This window comes from Haemorhous mexicanus, chromosome 9, assembly GCF_027477595.1.
Source record: "Haemorhous mexicanus isolate bHaeMex1 chromosome 9, bHaeMex1.pri, whole genome shotgun sequence".
NCBI classification, from domain to species: domain Eukaryota; kingdom Metazoa; phylum Chordata; class Aves; order Passeriformes; family Fringillidae; genus Haemorhous; species Haemorhous mexicanus.
The window spans coordinates 1242478-1260040 of NC_082349.1; the positions used below are offsets into that span (position 1 = coordinate 1242478).

General features: G+C 42.6%; 1 protein-coding gene across 1 annotated transcript in view; it reads left to right on the top strand.

Moving 5' to 3' along the window:
• The first annotated feature begins 697 nt into the window (after positions 1–697).
• The window catches only part of LRRC7 (leucine rich repeat containing 7), a 62043-nt gene continuing 45177 nt past the window's right edge, over positions 698–17563 (top strand). Inside the window, exons 1-5 of the mRNA XM_059853538.1 lie at positions 698–895; positions 5751–5868; positions 6697–6775; positions 8138–8227; positions 10391–10447. Coding sequence (XP_059709521.1) covers positions 707–895; positions 5751–5868; positions 6697–6775; positions 8138–8227; positions 10391–10447 — 533 coding nt within the window. The 5' untranslated portion in view covers positions 698–706. The remainder of the gene's footprint in view (positions 896–5750; positions 5869–6696; positions 6776–8137; positions 8228–10390; positions 10448–17563) is intronic.

Genomic DNA, 17563 nt, shown 5'->3' on the forward strand with positions numbered 1-17563 from the left:
GTAGGGCACTGTGTAAGGTTACTCACTGAGTTAGGGGTGCCCACAGTCGCTGGGGGTGAGGAGGGTCTGCACCGCTGTGACTGAGGGTGGGAGAAGTTTGGGAACACTTCTGGAGGTGTATTTTAGTGCAGGAAATGGAGTGGGCTTTGCTAAATCCCCTCTTGGAGCTTCCAGCAGAGCCTGGGTGGCGCGGGGGGAGCAGGAAAGGTTTGGGGTCACTCTGTAGCCAAGGGTTCCATCCCTGCTTTCCTCAGCTGCTGCAGGAGCCCGTGGGAGCTCTGCTGGTGGGGGGGATCCAGGGATAATTCCCCTTTCCCACCGGAATCCCACCCAGGTGCCTCCACCTGCATCCCTGCCAGCTCTGGGCCAGGGACCGGCCTTGGCTCTGTGCTTCCAAGGATGGGTTTGGATCCTGTGCCTTCCCATTTCCCCACTAAAGCCAGGCTTGTGGCTGGGCTAGGTGTGTTCCCTTCCACCCCAGAGCAGGGAACAGCTGCAGGGTCCAGGTTCTCTCCTTACACTCCGAATGCCACCTTTCCACTCCAGCCAGGTGCCACAGACACCACACAACTTGCACTCTGGGTATCCCCGGGGAAATCTGCTTTTCCTCAGCTGCAATCTGCAGGATAGCTCCAAGGAGCATTCCCCCAAAGGGCTGCTGAAATGCCCTTTTCCCCCCTTTCTGCCCCCAGTATGCTGCTTGGAGATGACAAGCAAAAGGAAGCTGATCGGCCGCCTGGTGCCGTGCCGGTGTTTCCGCGGCGAGGAGGAGATCGTCTCCGTGCTGGACTATTCCCACTGTGGCCTGCAGCAGGTGCCAAAGGAGGTCTTCAACTTCGAGAGGACCCTGGAGGAGCTTTACCTCGATGCCAACCAGATTGAGGAGCTTCCCAAGGTAATCCACGTCCTGCTGGGCTGCCAGGGCAAAGCCTGGGGTGTGTGCCCGGCCCTGGGGCTGCTGCAGCTCCTGGGAGAGATGGAGATGGGGGCTCCAGGGGGATTCCTTGGAATCGGGGCTGGGCTGGGAGGAGAAGGGATTCCTGCTCCTTCTTCACAGAGCGGGAATGGGGCAGCTTGGAGCCTGGAACGGGGAAAAACCATTCTGCAAAAGAAACAGTTCTGGTCCCGGAAATTCCTGTGGTATCCAGTACCTCGATCAGGAGTTACTGATGCCTGTGGATCCTCTCCATCCCTGCTTTTCCTTCAGCACCAGCCCCTTATCCCTGTGGGACATTCCTGGGGATGCCAGGGCTGTCCCCTGTGTCAGGATCAGCCCTTTATCCCTATGGGATATTCCTGGGGATGCCAGGGCTGTCCTCCCTGTCAGGATCAGCCCCTTATCCCTGTGGGACATTCCTGGGGATGCCAGGGCTGTCCTCCCTGTCAGGACCAGCCCCTTATCCCTGTGGGATATTCCTGGGGATGCCAGGGCTGTCCTCTGTGTCAGGATCAGCCCTTATCCCTATGGGATATTCCTGGCAATGCCAGGGCTGTCCCCTGTGTCAGGATCAGCCCTTTATCCCTGTGGGATATTCCTGGCAATGCCAGGGCTGTCCCCTGTGTCAGGATCAGCCCTTTATCCCTGTGGGATATTCCTGGCAATGCCAGGGCTGTCCCCTGTGTCAGGACCAGCCCCTTGTCCCTATGGGATATTCCTGGCAATGCCAGGGCTGTCCTCTGTGTCAGGATCAGCCCTTTATCCCTGTGGGATATTCCTGGCAATGCCAGGGCTTCTCTCTGTCAGGACCAGCCCTTTGTCCCTATGGGACATTCCTGGGGATGCCAGGGCTGTCCCCTGTGACAGGATCAGCCCCTTTTTCCCCGTGGGACATTCCTGAGGATGTCAGGGCTGTCCCCTGTATCAGGATCAGCCCTTTATCCCTGTGGGATATTCCTGGCAATGACAATGCTGTCCTCCCTGTCGGGATCAGCCCTTTATCTCTATGGGATATTCCTGGGAAATGCCAGCTGTCCAAGCAGGAGTTCCAGAACTGCCTGAGATCATCCAAGCCATCCTTCCCATGTAAAACTCCCCTTCTGGAACTTCCCAATACATTCTCCTGCTGATCAATGTTTGCTATAAGGAATTAAAAGTTACTGTAACCAAAATGTTCTGGAAACAAAGGAGGGAAAGGTGGAAAAACCAATTAGTGGCAGGTGCTGGCTCCATAATGAAGCATGAAGGGATGGGATCCAGGCCTTAATGGAATTTTTCTCCACAATAATGAAAGGTGCTTACAAATCTTTAATTAAACATTGCTTCATTCTCCATCATCTCGCAGCAAATTTCCCATTTTTGCTGCACAGAGACTGTAAAAATTCCATTTGCAGGAGTACAAAATGGGCTTTTTCCATGCCATGGAGTTGCTTTGCTGGGATGTGACAGTTCATTGCTTGGGAGGTCTCACTCTGTGGAGGAATTCTGCACAGATGGTGGGGCAGGGAAGCCAAAATCCCTTTATTTTCATGGAAAATGCTGTGGAGAGCTGCCTGAGCTCTCCTGGAGACACAGCACAGAACCAGCTGGGTTCTATCCCCAGAAATCCCAAAGGGATCCTGGGGAAAACCTCCTTCTTCTCCTTCTTCTCCTTCTTCTTCTCTTTCTCCTTCTTCTCCTTCTTCTTCTTCTCCTTCTCCTTCTTCTCCTTCTTCTCCTTCTTCTCCTTCTTCTCCTTCTTCTCCTTCTTCTCCTTCTTCTCCTTCTTCTTCTCTTTCTCCTTCTTCTCCTTCTCCTTCTTCTCCTTCTTCTCCTTCTCCTTCTTCTCCTTCTTCTCCTTCTTCTCCTTCTTCTCCTTCTTCTCCTTCTTCTCCTTCTTCTCCTTCTTCTCCTTCTTCTCCTTCTTCTCCTTCTTCTCCTTCTTCTCCTTCTCCTTCTTCTCCTTCTTCTCCTTCTTCTCCTTCTTCTCCTTCTTCTCCTTCTTCTCCTTCTTCTCCTTCTTCTCCTTCTTCTCCTTCTTCTCCTTCTTCTCCTTCTCCTTCTTCTCCTTCTTCTCCTTCTTCTCCTTCTCCTTCTTCTCCTTCTTCTCCTTCTTCTCCTTCTTCTCCTTCTTCTCCTTCTTCTCCTTCTTCTCCTTCTTCTTCTCCTTCTCCTTCTCCTTCTCCTTCTCCTTCTTCTCCTTCTTCTCCTTCTTCTCCTTCTTCTTCTCCTTCTCCTTCTCCTTCTTCTCTCCTTCTTCTCCTTCTTCTTCTCCTTCTTCTCCTTCTTCTTCTTCTCCTTCTTCTCCTTCTTTTCCTTCTTCTCCTTCTTCTTCTCCTTCTTCTTCTCCTTCTTCTCCTTCTTCTCCTTCTTCTTCTCCTTCTTCTTCTTCTCCTTCTTCCTCTTCTTCTTCTTCCAATATTATCATTATTATTATTATTAATAATAATAATAAAAATAATAATTCCCTTCTTTTCCTTTGGCTACTGAGGAATACTGGAAGTGTCTCATTTAGGGAGGGATTTTTAGGATATTTGAGCTGGGCCTCTTGGAATGATCAAAGTGTTTCAGAAAACAAATATATCAGAGCAAGATGCCAGAATCTTGCATGGAAAAAAATGAGGACCAAAGGGAAGAGGTCCAAAATGCTGAAGCTGGGACGAAGGTGATAATTTTAATTTAGAGTAAATCAAGTTTAACATAATCTTGGCCGTGTGGAAGAGAAGATTAATGGCAGTGTTAATAGCACTCATTGGTTTTTGTCTTAAGCCTTTATTAATGGTTACCAGGAATTCAACAGCTGAAATAATTCCTTTATCAAATTTTCTGCTCGAGGTGTTTTTGCTGCAGAGCTCAAGGCTTTTTTTTCATCACTGAATTAATATTCCAGGAGAGAAAATGCCTTTTTTTTCCCCACGAAACTGGCACTGTAATACTTCACATGAACTTTTGTGTTTTACATCAAATTCTACCATTCTCTCCTCCCTCTGCAAATGTGTTTCAAAAGAATTTATTCCAGAGGAAATTTTTGGTCATTTTCGGTTCTTTGCCAAATATTCTGTGCCCCTGATATTACAAAATTCTTTTGAATCAAAACTCTTGATCATGTTTTATTATTTAATGAGGAAACAACTTAGTTAAGCCCAGCTCTACTTTAGTTTCACGTGGTGCTCTAGAGTCCAGTAAAATATTTTGCATTGAACTGGTGCCTCAGACTCATTCTGCCTGATTTTATTTTTACTTTCCATTTAGGTATCATACTGATGATTCTTTCCCTGCTGGTTTTCAGTTCTTCATTTCTTGTATTTCTCTGGTTTTTTAAGGATTTACAAGATGTTTTTATATCTCTAGCTCTCTTTTTTGGCTAAATTCAGCCAAGTCTCTTTATTCTCTTTGCCTTTGACTTCATTCTCCTGCTGCAAAAAATCCTTTATATGTGTGAGTCAAGTGAATTGATGACTAATAAAGGGAAAATTGATCTGGATGAGAGTGGAGTCACTGGAATCAGCATCCAGAAAAACATGAGTGGGCTGGAGTTCTCCCCAGAGGTGCAGAATAAAACCCTGATTTCATAACTCAGAGCTTGGTAGCATCACTTGGATTTGGTCTGAGAGGAATTAAAGTTGCTCCTGGGCAGAGGGAATGATGATTCCAACAAAATCCTGATGGCCAGGGAGCTCTGGAAACTGGGAAAAATATCTGTTAGCATCCAGTGGGTGAAAAAAAAGCAATTTTGGGACCTCATTCCCTCATTCCATGTCTCATATTCCTTCTGATGCAACAGCACTTCATAAAATCATTCCAGAGGGAAGATTTTTAATTGGGCTTCTCCCTCCAGCAATTCCAAAGCCTTGGGTGTGCCCAGGTGGGGTCAGAACTGTGAGTTCTGAGCCTTCCTCAGCTCCCAAAGGAATTCCTGCTGAAAACTGGGAATCCACTTCTATAAAATTGGAATTTGATGGAAAAATTAGAATTGAGTCCTGAATTTTGGGCAGGGATTTCAAGGAATTATCCTTTGGCTAATGCCAAAGCATTTTTGGATCTTGAGGGTAATTGTTTGATCTGAATGCAGTCACACCATTTTAAAATCTGCCGTGAAATTTAATTATGAAATAAAATATTTTAATTTACCAGGAGGCACAAAGGTTTGGGAATTTTTTTTGACAAATAAGAAACACACCAATAAATACGAAATACATGCAATGATGTCAGAATCACAAGATATTGATTGCAGTGGATTCACAGGTTTTGAGTGGTTTTGGACATCCCTGTTTGTCTTGTCCCCTTGTCACTGTCACATTTTCTGAAAAATCCCTTTGCCAGGATTTCTTCTCCTGGGAAGCTGAGAAGCCTCAGAGAAAAAGGAGAACAATATTACCTCCTTTGCTTCTCCTGTGTTTTGCAGCTTTGGAATGTGCTTGGAGATGGTTTCTCCAGCATGGGAATTGTTTTGACTCAATGACCAATCGCAGTCAGGCTGGGTCGGACTCTGAGGAGAGAGTCAGGAGTTTTTAATTGGTATCTTGTTAAGCCTTCTGTCAGGATCCTTCCTCTATTCTTTAGCATAGTTTTAGGATAGCATTCTTTGATATAATATAATATGATAAAATAATAAATTAGCCTCCTGAGAACATGGAGTCAGATTCATCATTTCCTCCTTCGTCCTGGGGACCCAGCAAATACCACAACCCCCATCACCCGTGGGAATGCCTCCCCAAAATTCCCCCGGGGAGGGTGGAATTCTGCCGTGGCCACGGGGGGTTTGTGCTGTTTGCCTGTCAGCAAGGATCCCAAATGGATTTATTTCTTCTCCCCCGTGGAACCCCCGGAACAGCAACTGTTCAACTGCCAGGCCCTGCGGAAGCTGAGCATCCCCGACAACGACCTGTCCAGCCTCCCCACGTCCATCGCCAGCCTGGTCAACCTCCGGGAGCTCGACATCAGCAAGAATGGTGAGGGCTCCCCTTCCCCAGCATCCCCAAAAAAAACCCGGGGCCGAGGTGGAGTTTTGGCTCTTCACGGTGCGGGAATTCGCGCTCCGTCTCGGGTTCCGCGCCCGGCGCTTTGGGGGAGGCTCTGTGCAAATCCAGCTCTGGTTTTTCCTTTAAAAATTTGAGTTTTCTTCAGTGCCCTGTGCTCTGGGGGCTTCTGCCCGGCTGGGAGTAGGAATGTGAGGCCAGTTTTCCATGCACTTAGGAACATTCCACTTCCACAGGGGTTCAGAGCTCGCTGGGCTCTTGTGGGGGGTTTAACCAATTCCCAGGATTTATCTGGGCTGGTTTGCTGCTGTGCATTCCCAAATCTGGGAATTTTCATTCCATTTTCATATCAATGGGCCTAAAATCCTTTGCTGTCTGAGCTCAAGGGTCTTTGTTTTTAAAAAATGAGGCTTAGGAACTGCTGGAAACATTGGGAAATTTCTTGTCAGGAGAGGCCTGGGGATTCTGAGGATTCTGTGAGAGAAAAGCAGTTTGGGAAGGGATGAAGGCACAAATCTCAGCACAAATTATGTCACTGTTCATTCTGGAACATGACATAAATCAAGCATTAGCAGAAAAGTTATGATTTTGTATTTTCAGGTATTTATTTAGAGCCTGAGCATCACCTTTTGGATGATCATTCCAAACTGTGTTTCCTTCCTGCTCGAGCTGAAGTCTGAGCTGGAAATCCCAACTGAGCATTTATGAACAAAGCAGGCTGAACAGTTTTTGTGTAGATAATATTTGTCTGGGTCTAGTAAATATTTTTGTGTATCTAATACTCTTTCTATATTTTTTTAGGAATCCAAGATTTCCCAGAAAACATTAAGTGTTGTAAGTGTTTAACAATAATCGAAGCCAGCGTCAACCCCGTGTCCAAGTGAGTACCAGGAGCTCCTTTTGCTCATTCCAAGGGCACAAAATGTGCTCAGCAGGAGCTCAGGCTTAATCTGAATGTCTTTCTAACTGTTTCAATTTAAACAATTTGAATTTGTTTCTAATTTAAGCCCAGAGTGGGTTTGTCTGAGATCTGAGGGCTCTGTTAGTGCCAGTCAGGCTGGGCAGTCTCCATACACAGGGGTGAGGCTTCTCCTGGACACTTGGCCAGCCTTTATTCCTTATTCCTTCCAAAATCTTGCAAAAATAGCAACAAAAAATGAGTTGTAAATCCAGGGTTTACAAAGTGGAGGGAAGGGGAGAAAGGGCAAAATGTTGATGTTTCAATTTAAAAAAAATAGAGAGAAAGGGAGAGGGAGAAAGAATGAGAGGAAAAGAGGAGAGAAGGAGAAAAAAAGAAAAAGATTAAGAGAAAAGAGAGGAAGAGAAGGAAAGAAGGGAGGGAGGAAGGAAGAAGGAGGAAAAAAAAGAAAAGAGAAAAAGAGAAAAAGAGAAAAAGAGAAAAAGAGAAAAGAGAAGAGGAAGAGAAGAGGAAGAGAAGAGGAAGAGAAGAGGAAGAGAAGAGAAGAGAAGAGAAGAGAAGAGAAGAGAAGAGAAGAGAAGAGAAGAGAAGAGAAGAGAAGAGAAGAGAAGAGAAGAGAAGAGAAGAGAAGAGAAGAGAAGAGGAAGAGAAGAGGAAGAGAAGAGGAGAGAAGAGAAGAGAAGAGAAGAGAAGAGAAGAGAAGAGAAGAGAAGAGAAGAGAAGAGAAGAGAAGAGAAGAGAAGAGAAGAGAAGAGAAGAGAAGAGAAGAGAAGAGAAGAGAAGAGAAGAGAAGAGAAGAGAAGAGAAGAGAAGAGAAGAGGAGAGGAGAGGAGAAGAGAAGAGAAGAGAAGAGAAGAGAAGAGAAGAGAAGAGAAGAGAAGAGAAGAGAAGAGAAGAGAAGAGAAGAGAAGAGAAGAGAAGAGAAGAGAAGAGAAGAGAAGAGAAGAGAAAGAAAAGAAAAGAAAAGAAAAGAAAAGAAAAGAAAAGAAAAGAAAAGAAAAGAAAAGAAAAGAAAAGAAAAGAAAAGAAAAGAAAAGAAAAGAAAAGAAAAGAAAAGAAAAGAACCTTTGGTTTAAATCCCTCAAGCAGGAAGGGAGCAGAGGCAGCTGTCCCCTGAATGTGCCAGGCCTTTGCATTCCCTGTTTGCAGCAATGCAGAGAAGATGGGAATGGGCAAAAATGTCTGTTAAAAGTGAGTTCTTCAGGAGAATTTGGGTAGAAGAAGTAGGTGAGAGAGAAAGTCACCTTTCTGCTTCTAAATATACATTGTTATTATCTCCATGGCAACTCGGGGTGAGCATTAAGGTTTGCTCTGTTTTTTTAGGCTGCCAGATGGCTTCACACAACTTCTAAATTTGACCCAGCTCTATCTAAACGATGCCTTTTTGGAGTTTCTTCCAGCTAACTTTGGAAGGTAAGGATGAGTCACCGCAGCACATTCCTGTGTTGAACCCAGCTCAGGCTCCCAGAGCTGGCTCCCCTTCCAAAGGGAGCCCAAGCCCCGAGGTTTTGGCTCTTCAGGTCGGTTCTGTGAGTGAGGGCTGTGTCAGCAGGAGCAGGGTGGGGAGGTGGTGGCCTTTGGGGAGGGCTGAGGAGCAGCAGGGCTCAGCTGGGGCAGGGCCAGGGGCAGCAGGTTTCCTCTCAGGTGGGACAAAGGGACACGAGGGTGAGGAGCTGTGGGCCAGAAGGGCAGGGAGAGGTGGCTGAGGGTGCTGGAAGGAGCCAAGGTGGAATGTGGAGGCAGAACAGGGAGAGGAGGGGTGGGAGAGAGGGCAGGAACAAAGGCAGCAGGAGCAGAGCCAGAAATGCCAGCTGAGGGCAGAGCAGGGGTGCTGGGATCAGGGTGCAGAGGGCTTGGTCACCAGTTAGAGATGTCACCAGTCCTTCAGCTCTCCACCAGCTGCTGGGGTGGGGTCGGTGCTGCCAGCCAGCAGTGTCCTCTCCTCCTGCTCCAGACAGGGTCAGGAGAGAGGCAAAGCAGGCTCAGAACCTTAAAGGGGCATAAAGAACATTTTATTAACAGCAAAAAAGGGGGAAAAGGGAGTAAGAATCAAAGCAAACCCTCCAGAACACTTCTCCTCCCCCCACAAGCTGCTCTTTTCCCCCTGGACACAGAGTGAGCCCAATTCCCACTGGGTTCCCCATCCTGCACAGCCCTGGCAGAAATGGGGAATTTATCCCACTGGGAACTGCTGGGAATTCTGCCCTGGGATTGGCCCCTGGGCAGGGAGCTGAGAATACAGCAAAGCTCTGGTTTTGTCACAGCACTCACCCAAGCCCAGCTTTAGGCTGGTCCCTGCAGCCACCTGGGGGAAAGTTTTAATATTTATTTTATTTTATTTTATTTTATTTTATTTTATTTTATTTTATTTTATTTTATTTTATTTTATTATTATTTATTAAAATTTATTTCATTTATTAAAATGTATTTCATTTATTAAAATGTATTTATTTATTATCTATGGGAACATCAGCTCAGCTCTCCAAAACAAATGATGAAATGTGACAAAATCCTGCTGGGAGTGACACTGGGCTGCTCAGGCCTGGGGAGATAAAAATGCTGGGATGATGATGCTGCTGATTTTTATTTTATTTTATTTTATTTTATTTTATTTTATTTTATTTTATTTTATTTTATTTTATTTTATTTTATTTTATTTATTTTATTTTATTTTATTTTATTTTATATTTAATTTTATTTTATATTTTGTTTTGTTCTGTTTTGTTTTATTTTATTTTATTTTATTTTATTTTATTTTATTTTATTTTATTTTATTTTACTTTTGTTTTGTTTTGTTTTGTTTTGTTTTGTGTTTTGTTTTGTTTTGTTTTGTTTTAGATATATTATTATAATTATTGTAACTATAAGAATTATCATTCTATTCACACCCCCTGGGCCAGGCCTGAGCCCCTCTGAGAAGCACAAAGCAGCAGCAGGAGGAAGGAATTGTTTGCCAGTCAGGAGTGTGTGGAATGCCAGGGTAGCCCCAGGTCCTGCCCCTGGGGTCAGGTGTGAATCCAGCCCCAGGGAGGGTGGCTGGAGCCCCCAGTGTGCTGTTTGTGCCCCTCCTGCTCTGGCTGAGCCCTCTGGGGCTGGGGCTGAGCTTTTGGGGTTAAGGTTTAGGAGCCCAAATCTTTGAGCAGCAAACGTTTTCTTCCCCAAGAGCTGGTTTTGTATGAACTCAGGGACTCCCATTCCTCTGTTATTGTTGTCATTTCCCTCCTGCCCCACCTATTTGGGACCTCACACTTACAAACCTTGCTCTTGTTTTATTTCTTGTTGCTTTTTTTTTATTTTCTTCCAAACTTCCCAGCTTTTCCTGTGTTTGCCTTGCTGGAGGCATTAATGAAATTAATTTAAAATTGCTGGGAAAGCCTGATCAATGCCAGAGCTTTTCAGGAGAATTCAGATCAGGGCAGACAGCACATGAAATCATTTGGCTCTGATTTTTCTCCCACAAGAACTGGACTTTGCATTATTTTGCATAAAACAGACTCCTTAAAATTAGAAGGAATAATTTCAAACTATTCTAATGGGTCCTTCAAATGCATTAATTATTTCCTCTCCTGTTTCCAGACTTGTCAAATTGCGAATTTTGGAGCTAAGAGAAAACCACTTGAAAACTCTACCAAAGTAAGTGCTGGGGTATTTGCATTTATTCCCCTGGAATTTCCAAAATGCCAAATACCTGGATTGGTAGCAATGCAGTGGGGATGTTTCTGTGATGAGTTGGGTTTTGTTTTTCATTTAGAAAAGAAATTCTACTGAAGGCTTTTAGCAAAATAAACCCAATTCATGATTCCATGATAGAAGGGAATGGTTGATCAGCAGGGTGTAACTCAAAAGCCAAAATTTGGCATTTTAAGATAAATATCTGATATTCTAAGATAATTATCAGACATTTTAAGATAAATATCTGATATTTTAAATAAACAAACTAAATTGGGAAGCACCAGATGAGCTAGCCCTGCTCAGTGAGGCCGTGGCAGGTTTTCCTCACCAAGGGCTCATCTGAAGTGCTGAAAACTCCCTCAGGAAAATATTTTCCCTTCATGGTCTGCCCAGAATTAAATGGTTTGGGCTTTACTGTGCCAGCAGGATGCTGAGGCCCTTCTGCTCAGGATTACTGAAGTTAAGCAGGGCTTAAGTGGACAAAAAGTTACCAAAAGTGAATTTCAGCCCTGGGCTGGTCCCTCACTCGGGGCACCATAAATTATTATTGTTGGTTTTAATCAGGGGGTGGGATTAGCTTAAAGTTAAGAATGATTTATTGTTTAGATAAACATTAGTCTCAGAAGTTGGGAGATTTGAAAGGAGTAAGGTGTTGGTTAGAGCTTAGGAGTAGTTACAAGTTTCTGCATTTTAATGGATATAATATAATATAATATAATATAATATAATATAATATAATATAATATAATATAATATAATATAATGTAATGTAATATAATGTAATGTAATATAATGTAATGTAATGTAATGTAATGTAATGTAATGTAATATAATACAATATAATATAATATAATATAATATTATATAATATAATATTATATAATATAATACAATATAATATAATATAATATAATACAATATAATATAATACAATACAATATTTTTATACTTTTATATTAGCATATATGATTATTTATAATATAAAATATATTTTTTTATTATAATATAACTATATATTATTTATATGTTATAATATATATTATATAATATATGATATAAAAATATTATATTATATTATATTATATTATATTATATTATATTATATTATATTATATTATATTATATTATATTATATTATATTATATTATATTATATTATATTATATTATATTATATTATATTATATTATATTATACTATATTATATTATATTATACTATATTATATTATATCTATATTATATTATATCTATATATTATTTATATATTATTTATACATTATATTATATTTTATATATTATATATTATATGTTTTATATATAACATATATCATACCATATATTATATGTAATATATGATATAATGTATATAATATATTATATATTATATATATATTATAATTTATATAATATGTATTTTTAAAGCTAATAGACAGTTGTTACAGAGTTTATTCCACTTTTCTAACTTATCACTTTTACTTACTTCTGTTGTACTGTGGCTACTTTTGTCTCAGGGGTTTTTAACTTACATGCCCACACATGTTTCTCTTATCACTTTTAAACTCTTATCTTTATAAAACTGCACTTTTCTATTATAAACTCCACACTATTTTTTTAATACAGTTTCTCACTTAAGGCATATTCTTACTTATAACTACAGAAACATAAGTTGATGGTTTCGTTATGTTTTATGTCTGTTTTATGTTTCATGTCTGTATTTTTGCATTAATCTAAGTTTTTTCTAAGGCTGTAGATCCAATCTTTTGGTGTCTGTGGAAGCTTTTGCTTTTCCAATTCCCACCCCTGGGCAGAGGAAAACCTTCCCAAGGTTCTGGGGGATTTGTTGCCAAGTTCAGCTGGAAGAGGGAAGGGTTGCAGGGAGCTCCTTGGGGCCGGTGACTCAGCGGGGTCTGGAGGGATGAGAAATTCCCTGGATTTGCTGCTCTCATCCTCTGACTCACTGCCTCCCTGACAGCCCTGCCTCTCTGCAGAGCTCTGGGGGTTTTGGCTGCAGGAATTGTTTTCCTGCAGGACCTGCTGGGAAAATGACATCCAATGGATCCTTTCCAAAGAGCAAGTCCCGATGTAGGGGGAAAAAATAAAATAGGATTTCTCCTGGACTTCAGGATTAATTTGCTTCTTGGGAAGGAGAAGTTGCAGTATCCAGAAAATGGGCAGGATTGTGGGGGCAGCACAGTGGGAATTTGGGATTTAATGTGCACAGTCACACCCTAAGGCACCAATGGGAATTTGGGATTTAATGGGCACAGTCACACCCTAAGGCACCAGTGGGAATCTGGGATTTAATGTGCACAGTCACACCCTAAGGCACCAGTGGGAATTTGGGATTTAATGGGCACAGTCACACCCTAAGGCACCAGTGGGAATTTGGGATTTAATGTGCACAGTCACACCCTAAGGAACCAGTGGGAATTTGGGATTTAATGTGCAAAGCCACACCCTAAAGCACCAGTGGGAATTTGGGATTTAATGTGCAAAGTCACACCCTAAGGCACCAGTGGGAATTTGGGATTTAATGTGCACAGTCACACCCTAAAGCACCAGTGGGAATTTGGGATTTAATGGGCACAGTCACACCCTAAGGCACCAGTGGGAATTTGGGATTTAATGGGCACAGTCACACCCTAAAGCACCAGTGGGAATTTGGGATTTAATGTGCACAGTCACATCCTAAAGCACCAGTGGGAATTTGGGATTAAATGGGCACAGTCACACCCTAAAGCACCAGTGGGAATTTGGGATTTAATGGGCACAGTCACACCCTAAAGCACCACTGGGAATTTGGGATTTAATGTGCAAAGTCACACCCTAAGGCACCAGTGGGAATTTGGGATTTAATGTGCAAAGTCACACCCTAAGGCACCAGTGGGAATTTGGGATTTAATGTGCACAGTCACACCCTAAAGCACCAGTGGGAATTTGGGATTTAATGGGCACAGTCACACCCTAAAGCACCAGTGGGAATTTGGGATTTAATGTGCACAGTCACACCCTAAGGCACCAGTGGGAATTTGGGATTTAATGGGCAAAGCCACACCCTAAGGCACCAGTGGGAATTTGGGATTTAATGTGCACAGTCACACCCTAAGGCACCAGTGGGAATTTGGGATTTAATGTGCACAGTCACACCCTAAGGCACCAGTGGGAATTTGGGATTTAATGTGCACAGTCACACCCTAAAGCACCAGTGGGAATTTGGGATTTAATGGGCACAGTCACACCCTAAAGCACCAGTGGGAATTTGGGATTTAATGTGCACAGTCACACCCTAAAGCACCAGTGGGAATTTGGGATTAAATGTCCAAAGTCACACCCTAAGGCACCAGTGGGAATTTGGGGATAAATCAGGAGCTCTCCAGGTGGGAATGAGGGATGGGAGAGTTTGAGAGGGGTGTGAAGGGCCTGGCAGCCATGGATCCAGTGCAGGAAAATATCCACTGGGAGCAAGGCAGAGGGGGCAGGTTTTCCTGTTCTGGCTAAAATTCCTGTCAGGGAATTCTCACCTGATCCCAAGGGATGTTTGTGCCATGGGGAAGATTCCAGATTCCTCCCAGAGTAAAAGGAAAAAATCAGAATAAAATTAGAATGCTCTCAGGAGTCCAACAGGATGTTCAAACCCCAAAAAATCAGTTTAGGGGTGAAAAAAGGGGGAGAGCTCATTTGGGAAATGGGAAAGGCTGGAGCAGGTAAACAGGGAAAATAGGAAAAACAGGGATTGCACAGTGAAGGGAATGGGAAGGTCTAAAAATAATGATATTTATCTAAAACACCAGAATGGAGGGGAGATATTGCAGTGTTTGTGTGCACTGCCAGGGAATGGGAAGGTCTAAAAATAATGATATTTACCTAAAAACACCAGAATGGAGGGGAGATATTGCAGTGTTTGGTGCACTGCCAGGGAATGTGTTCCCTGGGGAAAGTGGGAACTGGGGAAATGGGCTGAAAGCAGCCAGAAATGGGACATCCCCTCCCCGATGGCCACGAGTGACTGCTCAGCACCCTGCCCTCCTCTGCTCTCCTTTGTTTGGGTTCCTCTGCTCCCCGGGGCTTTCAGGCTGAAATTCCTGCAATAATCAGATTTCCCAGCTCCCTCCTTGCGATCTTCCAAACTATTTCATCCTTGTCCTTCTCCTCCTGCTTGGAGTCAGGAATGAGAGGACTTCATGGACAAGAAGATGATGATGATGGTGATGATGATGATGGGCTGTGGGTTTATTTTCCTTTTCCCTTGATTTTCCTCTTGTTAAAATCACTCATTTTATCTTGCTCAGTTTTCAGCCTTAAGGTGTTGCTGTTTTCAGCCTTAAAATCAAAAGCAATGTTTTGAATTCTGGTTTTAATTTGTGATTGTTTTTAGGCTCTGACTGTACCCAAACAGAACCCTGTGAAAATAGAGGGTTGATTTCAGCCCCCCAGTTTTATTCATTCTTTTTGCTGTCAAAATTCAGATTTTTTTTCCCAGGAAAGTCCTTGTTTGGCTTTACCTTGTTGTGGGCAATGAAGTGTAGGAATTTTCTGCTTTGCCTTTTTCTCCAAATCCCTCAGGCTGGGCTGAATTTCTGGGGTTTTTAGCTGCCATAATTTAAGTTACAAAAGGATTTCTGTGTGTTCAATTCTATAAAAATTAAATTTTCCTATTTTGTATAATATTTTCCTATCATTGCTCCAATATTTTCCTTGATAAAGGGAAAATTGGACAAATTTTCTTCTCATAATTTAAAACCACACAAGGGCAGCCTGGTTAAAATTCTCCATTAAAATATTGGAAGGAGAAATGGACACAGGATGGATCTTCCTCAATTAAGATTTTCCTTCTGGGTAATGAATGAGGGGGTGAAAACAAGATTTTGGTGCAGTTATAATTTAAAACAGCTGGTTTGGCTTCCCAATTAGATATTGGGGAAAAAAAAGCTTGGGGGAAAACACATTTTTCACCCACAAGAACTTCCTCTTACTAATTTCCATAAAATGGAATTTTCTCAGTCCTTTCCATTCCAAGTGTACTTTGATTTTTTTTCTGTAAATACAGTGTGAAAAAATGACATTTTTATCTGACATTCATTCCATTTTTTCCCCAGGCCTTCCCACTTTTTTCTCTCTCTTCCCCCCCCCAGATTTAGTGATAGAGCCAAAGTTTTATTTTGAATTAATCCCACCAAGTGAATACGCCAGGAATCCACAACTCCCCAAAAAGTAGGAAAATATCTCGTGGGAACAAGGCAGAGTGGGGAAGTTTTCCTGTTCTTGCTGAAATTCAGATTTATTGGGACTATTTACAACTCTTATTCATGGTTATTTCTTAAATGGCTGGGACTGTGTATAAGGAGGTGAAGCACATTAAGGGTTTTAAGCAGCATCATAAAAACTGTGAGAAAAGCAGATTTTTTTTTTTTTTTTTTTCCAAAACAAAATCAAGTGAATTAAACAAGATTCTTCCTCTTATCAGCAAGAGACTGTTTTGCAGAGGTTAAATTTGCAAATTTGAAGTTTCTAACCCCGTGGAGTTGCAATTTTTGGGCTTTCTGCTGCCAAGATTTGCTCTAGAGGGAGAAATTAATGAATAACCCAGAAATTCCAGAGTGACATGCTGAGATTACAGCTCTCTAATCCTGAGTGAATAACCCAGAAATTCCAGAGTGGCATGCTGAGATTACAGCTCTCAAATCCTGAGTGAATAACCCAGAAATTCCAGTGACATGCTGTGATTACAGCTCTCCAATCCTGAGTGAATAACCCAGAAATTCCAGAGTGGCATGCTGAGATTACAGCTCTCAAATCCTGAGTGAATAACCCAGAAATTCCAGTGACATGCTGAGATTACAGCTCCCAAATCCTGAGTGAATAACCCAGAAATTCCAGAGTGACATGCTGAGATTACAGCTCTCAAATCCTGAGTGAATAACCCAGAAATTCCAGTGACATGCTGAGATCACAGCTCTCAAATCCTGAGTGAATAACCCAGAAATTCCAGAGTGACATGCTGAGATTACAGCTCTCAAATCCTGAGTGAATAACCCAGAAATTCCAGAGTGGCATGCTGAGATTACAGCTCTCAAATCCTGAGTGAATAACCCAGAAATTCCAGTGACATGCTGAGATCACAGCTCTCAAATCCTGAGTGAATAACCCAGAAATTCCAGTGACATGCTGAGATCACAGCTCTCAAATCCTGAGTGAATAACCCAGAAATTCCAGTGGCATGCTGAGATTACAGCTCTCAAATCCTGAGTGAATAACCCAGAAATTCCAGAGTGACATGCTGAGATTACAGCTCTCAAATCCTGAGTGAATAACCCAGAAATTCCAGAGTGGCATGCTGAGATTACAGCTCTCAAATCCTGAGTGAATAACCCAGAAATTCCAGAGTGACATGCTGAGATTACAGCTCTCCAATCCTGAGTGAATAACCCAGAAATTCCAGAGTGACATGCTGAGATCACAGCTCCCAAATCCAGAGTGAATAACCCAGAAATTCCAGTGGCATGCTGAGATTACAGCTCTGCAATCCTGAGTGAATAACCCAGAAATTCCAGTGACATGCTGAGATTACAGCTCCCAAATCCTGAGTGAATAACCCAGAAATTCCAGTGGCATGCTGAGATTACAGCTCTCAAATCCTGAGTGAATAACTCAGAAATTTCAGAGTGACATGCTGAGATTACAGCTCTCCCAGTCCTTCAGCTCCCTTCTGGCAGGATTCTGCTGGATAAAAGTGATTTTTACTCCCAGGAACCTGATAACAGCGGGGTCCAGAGCTTCCCTGTGCCTTACAAACATCCCTGCCATCAAACCCACATTCCCCTCATCCCCAGCACTTCCCAAACCCCACTTTTGGAAGCTGCTTGGCAAAAATCACAGGTTTTTTGGTTTTTTTTTTTTTTAAATCTGTTGAAGTCAGTGGAAGAGACAATTTAAATCAGCTGAGAATCTGTCCAGGGGGGGATAAATTTAGGGAAAAGCTTCACTTTCTCCTGCTATTTTTTGAGATGCTGCTCCACTTTCTCCCAGGTTCCTGATGAGGATGGGAAGTGTTTGCCACACTTTGGGTTTACAAATATTT